The 11,055-nt window shown below is 40.7% G+C and overlaps 1 protein-coding gene across 1 annotated transcript; it reads right to left on the bottom strand.

Annotated features, from left to right (window-relative positions):
- Positions 1-4,663: 4,663 nt before the first annotated feature.
- MS3_00008831 (uncharacterized protein) lies at positions 4,664-10,132 on the bottom strand. The gene has a single exon (XM_051217170.1). It carries the CDS (start codon positions 9,937-9,939, stop codon positions 6,055-6,057), a length of 3,885 nt encoding a protein of 1,294 aa, XP_051065817.1. The 5' UTR covers positions 9,940-10,132; the 3' UTR covers positions 4,664-6,054.
- Positions 10,133-11,055: the final 923 nt, after the last annotated feature.

Here is an 11,055-nt window from a genome sequence, read left to right as displayed (position 1 = left end):
AAAATATGATTAGACTAAATAAATATTTCTTCTCAATTAGCTGTTCATTAAGGTTATTAACTGCTAAGATTAAAGGTATCATTGCCAAGGATGGACTTGATAGATTCGAATACATTGAGCATTAGTTAGGAAGTGAATAATCGAATTCGGTTATTTATTTTCTCTGATGAAGTGGCTTACACTAAATCACGAAACGTCAAATATACCTTCTTCTACTCAATGAGATATATAAAAATGTACATTTACTATTAGACAACAGGATTATCAATTAGGTTACACACAATTAGAAATAGAAACTTATATGCTAACAAAATAGAACTGTGTATGATTTTAAAAGAGAAGAAAGCATTTTGAAAGATGTGATAGTATTTCTGTAGAATCCCAGAGTGAATTCGACTGCTCTATAAACATTTCCACTTAATGGGCATGAAGTCTTATGATAAGTATTTCTATGGTTTCTAGAATATATAAGAGTTGGATTCGAGAACCTGTGATAAGCACCTGACATAAATAACATTGATCACCACTCAGTGATCAATCAATTGTAGATACAAGTTGATCATATGTTGACAACAAATATCCGAAGTACTCTTGGTTATTTGATCTAACTTGAACTGAAACTCAGTTCTAAAACTAATTATATTGTTGATAACCAAAAGTCAATATCTACTACTTTTTGTTGACTGCTTAAACTGTAAACTTAGCTCCTACTCCTTCAGAGTAATTAAATGTTTAGTTACACCATATTGTGAATCGACCATGCAGATCCTCTAATTTAGTTGCTTTCAACTCATGTTTACAGACAAAAGTAAGTTGCCCAATATATATATATATATATAATTCCACCCTTAGACTTCTTATGTGCTATATGTATATGCTATGGTGGATGCTACTTATAAAACATAAGCGATCACACATGGACATTTCGGGCCTCTTGCGCTGTAATCTGTCTTTAAAACCTTCGTGAGTGAATTTAACGGCTGTTTAAACTTTTCCACTTTATGGGCATTAAGTCTTGTGAAATGTATTCGCGAACTTGGATACGAGTTTCGTGAGCACGCTTTTGACCATAACTTTTGAAGGACTCAACCAATTTCGTTCATTTACTTTTGATTTGATTTCTCTCTTGTAAATATCTATCTTGAAAATTATACGCTTGCTGGTAAAAATGTTTCTGCCAAAAACATAAATTCTTTCGGACTTTCTATGGCATCCTTTATTGTGAGAATTTCGACGGTATCTGATCGTTTTCGAAACTCTGACTTTCACTTCTTATCAATGAAAATGTTCTTGACAAATGCTTTCGCTGTAGTTTGTCTGATGGCGATCCCAGAATTTCACTTCTAACAACGACATACAAATTTCTTCCATGGTAGGTTCTTTTTTCAGTAGATCTTGGAACATTTTCTTGAGAGTTATTTTAAATTGGTTAAGTTTGTCAGTATGTTGAGGGAATCTTTGTACTCCACTTGTCCAGTGATTCTTTAACTTCAGATTCATCTTGACCACATTCAAATGGTGATTCACTCCTTTTTGTTTTGAAGGATGCTTTGGGGATCCTGACTCCATGTGATTCCCATCCTATAAATGCGTTACGTACTTCTTTGAACAGCATGAGAGCAACTCCCTGAGCGTGTGAAGCATTTTCATTTCCCGACCAGAGTACAGTAGCATCTCTACCGTATTTATTCTTTTCTGTCCAGTTTGTGTCCAACTGGTTTTGTTGATTCTGAGCATCGTCAACTTGTATCTCCTCATTTCCGTAATTATTTGACTGATCTTCCCGGTTTCTTACATTGTCTAGACGTTGCATGTACATATAAAAATTGTTGATCTGATTGTTAGAAGAAGCATCAGCCTTGTGACTTGCGAATAATCTAGGATTTCCTCATGAGACGTGGTAATTATTTCTTGAACTTGGAGGGAAGTATTTAAATGATTTAGTTTGTTTGTTTTGATAGCAAGGCTATTTTCTACGTGTTGGATTCGCCGACTTCAAGCCTTACATTCCCCCCTCTTTTAAATGGACTTAGGAACGGTCTTAGCATTAGAAGAGATACAGGCGGAGTTAACAAAATGGTATAAGTCCTAACATATACATATCATACTTACTTACTTATTTACTTTCGCCTGTGACTCCTAATAAAGCATAGGCCACCGACCAGCATTCTCCAACCCACTCTGTCCTGGGCCTTCTTTTCTCATTCCATCCAATTCTTGTTCATTTCTCTCATGTTTATTTCCATTTCCCGGCGTAATGTGTTCTTTTGTCTTCCTCTTTTCCTTTGACTTTCAGGATTCCCTGTGAGTGCTTGACTTGTGACGCAGTTGGGTGATTTCCTCAATGTGTGTCCTATCCACTTCCGGCGCTTCTTCCTGATTTCTTCCTCCGCTGGGATCTGGTTTGTTCTCTCTCACAGTAGATTGTCGCTAATAGTGTCTGGCCAACAGATCCGAAGTATTGTGCGTAGACAAATGTTAATAAACACCTGTATCTTCTGGATAATGGCTTTCGTAGTTCTACAGGTTTCCGCCACATACAGTAGAACCGTCTTGACATCTATATTGAAAATCCTGACCTTGGTGTTGGTTGACAGTTGCTTTGAGTTCCAGATGTTCCTCAGTTGTAAATATGCTGCTCTTGCTTTGCCGATCCGCTCTTTCACATCTGCATCAGATCCACTCTGTTAATCAATGATGCTGCCCAAGTATGTAAAGGTTTTTACATCTTCCAAATCTTCTCCGTCAATTGTGATTGGATTGGTGCATGGTGTGTTGTATCGGAGAATCCTGCTTTTCCCTTTGTGTATATTGAGACCTACTGCCGCTGAGGCTGCTGCTACACTGTTCGTCTTCTCCTGCATTTGTTGTTGCGTTTGGGATAGAAGGGCCAGATCATCTGCGAAGTCTAAATCGTCCAACTGCATCCTAGATGTCCATTGTATCCCATGCTTCCCTTCAGACGTTGACGTCTTCATGATCCAGTCGATCTCCAGGAAAAAGAGGAAGGGTTAGAGTAACCAACCTTGTCTGACACCGGTCTTCACTTCGAACGACTTTGTCAACTGTCCTCCATGCAAGATTTTGCAGTGTAATCCATCAAATGAACTCTGTATGATATTGACTATCTTCTGAGGCACGCCGTAGTGTCGAAGAAGTTTCCATAGTGTTGTTCTGTCCACGCTATCAAATGCCTTTTCGTAGTCAATGAATTTGATGTAGAACGATGAATTCCATTCAATTGATTGTTCCACAATGATCCGTAGAGTTGCGATTTGGTCTGTACACGATCTATCCTTACGGAATCCTGCCTGTTGGTCACGGAGTTGTGCGTCTACGCAGTCCTTCATCCTGTTTAACAATACCCTATTGAAGACTTTTCCCGGTATTGAGAGAAGAGTGATGCCCCTGTAGTTATCACAGTTGCTGAGACCGCCTTTCTTCGGTATTTTGATCAGAAGTCCTTCTTTCCAGTCTGTTGGTACTTGTTCTTCATCCCAAATCTTATTGAAGAGAATGTGGAGTATCCTTGCAGTTACTGCTACGTCTGCTTTTAGTGCCTCTGCTGGAATGTTGTCCGGTCCTGCTGCTTTGCCACTCTTGATTTGTCTGATGGCCATGTTGATTTCTTCAATTGTTGGTGGGCCAACATTGATTGGGAGGTTCGTGGGTGTTGCTTCGATATTGGGTGGGTTTACTGGGGCTGGTCGATTCATACTGTTGAATAATTTAATTACTACATGAATACTTCAATTCTCCGTGTACTACTTTAGAAGTTGAACTCATATTTAATAGATTCGAATCCTATAGTGATAATTGACACCGACATCTGGAGATACATTCATCTCTGTATATTAAAGGATATTGTTAAGTAGGCAATGATTATATACTTTTAACCAATTATATTCTAATATACTTTACATCACAACCAAATATCTATTTTATCGCATATCAACACATTATCGACGTCATCTATGTGACAAGTAGTTTTACACCAAGAGGAAAGGGAGGAGAGGTGATGAAATCACGGAAATGCTAATCAGTATGTTCTAGATAGATTTGTTATACATTAGACCCCTGAAAAATAACAATCATAAAGAAATAGAATTCATTCATTGTATCTATGAATAATCACTGATAACAATATTCATCCATGCATACATACACTTTGATATAGATGTAAACCAGATATGTTTGGGACCATTTTAATAAAACATCTATTAACTAGCCTGTCAGTAATAAAAAAAGACTAGTTTTATGAGAAATGACTTAGTTACTAATCTTAATCGTCAAAAAAATGATCATTTGATTACGTAATGCTACGAAAGAACTTCTTTTTAGAGTTTTCAAATGGTTGATTAGACATTCAATTTAAATTAGTCAATGGAAGGGGAAATACAGAAATTTTAAGTAAAGATGAATGATGAGTAGTGGAGGAATCTAGGATCCTACTACTAGACATTACCCATCGTTGCTTATAATACTTATGACCTGCGACAATATCAAGGCGATCCTCACAGATTGTACATATGTCAGTTAGAGACTGATCAATTACAGTCCTAGACATCGATGAAAAGGTTCAAGTAAACAATACCACATTGCACAAGTAAGTGTCTATTAGGAATCAGTAGATAAGTAGATAACCTGATAGCGTTTGGAGTGAACGGTACTGAGTTCGAGTCCAAGAGTGAATATCAACGCCGAGATCCAGTCTTATCCAATTGTTGTTCATTCTTCTCATGTCTGTCAACATTTCTCGGAGTAGGTTGTTCTTTGGTCTTCCTCTCCTTTTTTGGCATTGAGGGCTTGCCTTGTGACGCAATTGGGTGCTTTCCTCAATGTGAATCTTATCCACTTCCAGTACTTCTTCCTGATTTCTTCCTCAGCTGAGATGTTGTTTGTCCTCTTCCACATTAGGTTGTTGCTGATAGTGTCTGGCCAACGGACCCGATGTATTATGCTTAGACAACTGTTAATAAACACCTGTATCTTATTTAAGGTAGATAAATGGATAGTATAATTTAATACTATGACAATGAGGTGCTCTTAACTTTCATTTTAAAGATACTTGATACAATACCAATCTTGTCCTCTTTTCGTTATTGACTTTCTCTGGAGATTTATAGGAGAGACTGTAAAAGATTGACTTAGGCAAACAACATTCATAATTACAATTGATTGATCACTGGGTGGTGATCAATGTTATGTGTGTCAAGTCCTCATTAGTGCAGACCCAATGATATCAACCATATTGCAATGTGGCCACCAGTCTAGGTGACATTGATCGCCACGTAGTGATCAATCAATTGTGATTAAATCTCAGTCCTACAGGAGGTCGGTCGCGAATGTTATGTTTCGTTATTGCTTGAATGCGATTACTGATGCGTCTTACTCGAACGAAACGAAGGATCAATGATTCAGCGACTCGATAGACTATTCTGGTCCGTTGTCCCCAACTCTGCTAACTCGATCAAGAAGTCTTGGTAAGGCGTAGAAAGTGTATTCTACAGACAAACAGCAGATAACAAGTCAAGCACACAAATCAAGCGTATTTATACAAATATTTACAATCGATATAGTCATGGAAGATTTTTGAACATTAATCAACAATTGACTGCTATTTGAACATTTATTCGATAGTTCATCAATTGACCTATTTGTACATTTAATCGATAGTTCATCAATTGACCTATTTGCGCACTTAATCGATAATTCATCAATTGACCGCAATAAAAATATCTAACATTTAATCGACAAGATAAAATTTAAAAATATGAGTTTGGGGATCTATCGTCCCCAACACTCCTCCCCTTTTTAATAGCGGGCTTTCCTGGGGTCAACCTGCATCCTGACTGTTGCTCGCCGTTCTCGGATAGGCCACCGTCTTGGACGTGTTTCAGTTTGTTGTTCAGGTTTTTCTTGTGGTGGAGTTGCCGGTAAGTTGAATATGTCTAGCAGAATGTCAAGAGGAATATTTGATTCTGTTGATGGGGGGTCTGGGGCTAACCGTTTGCGTAACGGATTCCGATGGCGTTGCCACCTATCACTACCTACCTAAACTTCGTACATGACTCGGCCAACTCTTCTGACCACTCGCGCTTCTGTCCATGGACTATGGGTCGGTCTGTAATTACGGGCAAACACCGGACATCCCACTTCGTACGTGGATTGCTTTTCAAACTTTGTCCGTACTGGTGTCGGTGCATTACTTGGATGCATCAGGCTGTGGATTGTCTTCAGTCTTCTTCCCATTAGGATCTCTGCTGGGGACTTTCGCTCCGGCAACGTTTGATTTGGTGTTGTTCGATACACGTATAAGAAATTTTGCAACGCGTCTGCTGGCGTCCCCTCTCCTTTTGTTTTAGCCAAGGCTCTTTTAAACGTATCCACAAACCTTTCTGCTTGCCCATTCGACTGCGGGTGGTATGGTGGCGAGCGTAAGTGCTTTATGGCTAGTCGTTGACAGAATGACTGGAATTGGCTGGAGGTGAACTGTGAACCGTTGTCAGATACAACAGCATCTGGTATACCATTTCGGGAGAAAATTTCTGTGAGGATCTGTATTGTTTTAGTTGTCGTTGGCGGTATGATAGGGTTGATTTCAGGCCATTTCGAAAGGGCGTCGACTACAACTAGATACATGGTTCCGTTAATCGGGCCTGCAAAGTCGACGTGTATTCTGGACCAAGGATGATCAGGTTGTGGCCATGAAACTGGTGGAACTTTGGCGTTCATTTTTGCCGCTTGCTGACACCGCATACATTTCCCAACCAATTCTGTTATATGTTGATCCATTAGCGGCCAATACGCATGACTCCTGGCTATGGATTTCATTCGTCTAACCCCCGGATGACCAAGGTGGAACTGTTTCAGCACTTTTGCACGAAGGGATTCTGGCACAACCACTCTCTCTCCGAACATCAAGCAGTCGTTCACAATGCATAGAGAATCCCGCCGCTGATACAGCTGTTTTATATCACCATCAAACTTCTTAGTCGGCCAACCGTTGGTGACATAGTTCATAGTTCTCTTGATGATGGAGTCGCTCTTAGAAGCATTTTGCATGTCCGTTGCAGATACCGGCAAAGTTCGTATTGCGGTCGTCAGATAACATTCGGCGTGGTCTTCCGCTAGCAGAGATGCAATTACCGTGTTTTCCTCAGCCGCCAACTGGTCACTAATGAGTCGTGATAAGGCATCCGCCTGACCGAATTGTTGAGTGCGTCGGTACTGGATCTCGAAATCATACCACAAGAGTGCTAAAGCCCATCTCTGAAGGCGATTTGCTGAATGAGCTGGAATGCCAGATTTCGACCCGAATATTGCGAGTAAAGGCTTGTGATCTGTGAGAAGCGTGAATCTCCGACCGTACAGGAACTTGTGGAAACGGCGCACAGCAAACACAAGTGCAAGCGCTTCTTTTTCTATCTGGCTGTATTTTTTTTCTGCTGGGGTTAGTGTACGGGCTGCATGCATAATGGCTTTTTCCGACGCATCCGGAAACTGATGGGAGATAACAGCGCCTAGGCCATTCGCTGAAGCGTCTGCAGCTACGATGATCGGCATGGCTGGATCGTAGTGTGTCAACAGCAATTCAGAACTAATAATGGACTTCAGTTTACAAAAGGCAGCGTCACACTGTTTCGTCCAGTTCCAAGAGCTGTTCTTCTGCAGTAAGCTATTGAGTGGAGCGCGAATATCATGCATCGATGGAACGAACGCTGAGTAATAGCTGACAAGTTTCAGGAAGGAACGTAGTGCCGAGACATTAGTGGGAGTGGGCATCAGTTTGATAGCTCGGATATTCTCAGGATCTGGCCTGCGGCCGTCGGCATCGAAAATGAACCCCAAATACTTTACCGACTGCAAATGAAACTGGCATTTCTCTGGGCGTAACCGGAACCCGTTGTCACTGATGCGTTGCAGTACCAATGTCGTGCGTTCTCGTAGTTGTTCTAATGTCGTTGCTACAATTATAATGTCATCCAAATAAGCCGCGACTTCCGAGATACCTGATAGGATAGTATCCATTAGTTGTTGGGAAATAGATGGTGCAGTTTTGACTCCGAAAGGTGGACGGTTATACTGGAACAAACCACGATGAGTATTGATAGTTAACAGCTCTCTTGATGCTTCTTCTACTTCCACTTGCAAATAAGCATCAGCTAGATCCAGCTTAGCGAAAAATCTTCCCCCATTCAGCATGGTAAATAGGTCTGTGGGAACAGGCAAGGGATAATGATGTTGTTCCAGAGCTGCATTGAGACCTGTTGAAAGGTCAGCACATATACGTATCGTGCCGTTGGCCTTCTTAATAATCACGATAGGTGCTGTCCATGCAGAGTAGGAAACGGGAGTGATAACTCCTTGTTGTTGAAGGCGGTTCAATTCTTCATCTACTGTTTGTAATGTTGCATAAGGGACAGGTCTCTTTGGGCGAAAAACAGGCTTAGCCCCAGTTTTCAACCGAAGTGTTGCTTTCATGACAGAGCAGCGACCCAATCCAGGTTGGAAAATAGTTGAAAACTGTGTCATTAGGGTGCTCGTATATGATTCGAAGTCATGTGGTTGTTGTCGCAGTTGTGGTTGTGATACCAGGTTGCATATGGTATTCAACGGGACATCAGCTAAATTTAAGTGATAAAACCAATCGAACCCGAGCAAATTTAGATCAGCTGGGGTTATGTAGCATACCCCAACAAATGCCAAATCACGGAAGGTAACTGTACATTCCATTTTTCCTAGCAGGTGAAGGTAATTACCACACGCAGTACGAGGCTTTTGCGTTGTATGCTGCAAGTTTGGGCTGCCCATTTTGATCCAAGTCTTACGAGAGAGGATAGTGACATCTGATGCTGTATCTATTTGCAATTTAGATGAATGCCCATTAATGTTAACAGTAATAAATTTTCTCTGACTTGGTGATGAGCTTTGACACGAAGATACTAAGCTCAATGAACTGGTGCGGGATCTAGGACGGGTCTTGTTGGTATTTCTTGATTGACTTGGAGTCTTCTTCCTCAGACAAAACCCATCCTTATGACCGATAACCTTACACTTCTTGCATCGATGTTGTTTAAATGGGCAGTTTCGAACGTAGTGCCATGCACCACATTGCCAGCAAGGAGCAGGAGGAGTTGCTTTAGTCTGTCGTCTAGAGCTGGAGTGAGATGGACTGGATGAAGCGGGGACGTGTTTGTTTTTGTGAGGTGTCTGTTGCACCGCTCGTACTTCAAATCGGCTAGAACCACCACTCTGGACCATAGAAGTGTCTCGTTGAAGATTAATGAGACGTTGATATTCATTAGCTATATCACTCAGGGTGAGTTTCGGTTCTTGATCCAAACGACTTAGTAGCCTTGTTCTTAAGTCACTGAACTTTTGGTGCTGTAGGCTGCAAATAAGGATCAGGGCTTTAAACTGATCTTCAGTCAAGGACTTTAACCGGAAGCGTTCGCATTCACGGTTGACGACGCCCACATGCGTAAGAAAATCATCATCTTCGTTCATAGTTAGCTTCAAGCAACGATAACGAGTATTAAACAGTGACGAGTTATCGCCAAAATGTTGGATTAATGTTTGAACTGTGTCTGCAAATGATCGGTCACATGGGTTCAACGGCAAGATCAGATTGCAATACTTGTTCAGCTCATTTGCACCCAGTTTACGAAGTAGCAGCCGCACTTTCCAAGCATCATCTTGATTGGCGAAATCAAATTTAAATAGATCATCATAACGCCTGAACCACATTTCAAAAGTAACATTAGAATCAGGATCGTAATGAAATTCAGCTATGCTATTTGCGATGCCATCTACTGATGGTGCCGTGGTTGAACTAGACGTGCTTGGCTGTAAGGGAGGCGTAACCTTGGTCTCCATTAACATTTGCATCAATTTTAGCTGCTGCTCAAGTAACAGTTCAAGTTTGATAGGGTCCATAATCGAAAAACCACCGTCTCCAATTTGTTATGTTTCGTTATTGCTTGAATGCGATTACTGATGCGTCTTACTCGAACGAAACGAAGGATCAATGATTCAGCGACTCGATAGACTATTCTAGTCCGTTGTCCCCAACTCTGCTAACTCGATCAAGAAGTCTTGGTAAGGCGTAGAAAGTGTATTCTACAGACAAACAGCAGATAACAAGTCAAGCACACAAATCAAGCGTATTTATACAAATATTTACAATCGATATAGTCATGGAAGATTTTTGAACATTAATCAACAATTGACTGCTATTTGAACATTTATTCGATAGTTCATCAATTGACCTATTTGTACATTTAATCGATAGTTCATCAATTGACCTATTTGCGCACTTAATCGATAATTCATCAATTGACCGCAATAAAAATATCTAACATTTAATCGACAAGATAAAATTTAAAAATATGAGTTTGGGGATCTATCGTCCCCAACAGCGAACCAGATAGCTCAGTGGTAACGTCTCTGATTATGAAGCTGGGTGACACGGGGTCGAGTCCGTCAGTGAGCACTAGTTCCCTCTAGATTACAGGTACACCTTGCTGACGAATGCCAAATAGCACGAAATCCGGGTCCAGGGGTCCCCGTTGACTACCTCCAACCACCATCTAATCCCATCATTCATAATGAAATGTATTTAGAATGTCTTTATGTTAAGTTTGAAGCAGCTACGAGTTCACTTAGACTGCGAACGGAAACAAAGACTCGGTGACGAAAACCAGTAAGCTAGCTATTTGATGCGTCCCAGACCCGTTAACTAGAGGAAGAAGTCCAAACTTGGAATGGGGCAAACAGCCAGAAACGAGTGAGAACAACAAACACAAATCAAAACGTATATATACAGTGCAAAACCGTCCTTGAGGAGAGTAACAAAATAGCATACTAAAAGACTCAACGGACCGATCGCATTTAAGATTCTCAAGTGGGAAATACGACATAAAGGTGAAAAGAGCATCTTCGGCACGAAAACGAAGAAATTCAAATTTTCTAAATAAAATTACAAAATTATGTCATTTCCCAAATGAGTTCTGGGGATCTAACGTCCCCAAAACTTTGAAATTATGTCGAAGA

This window comes from Schistosoma haematobium, chromosome 6 (genome assembly GCF_000699445.3).
Source record: "Schistosoma haematobium chromosome 6, whole genome shotgun sequence".
Taxonomy (NCBI): domain Eukaryota; kingdom Metazoa; phylum Platyhelminthes; class Trematoda; order Strigeidida; family Schistosomatidae; genus Schistosoma; species Schistosoma haematobium.
This window is presented reverse-complemented; position numbering and strand designations above follow the sequence as displayed.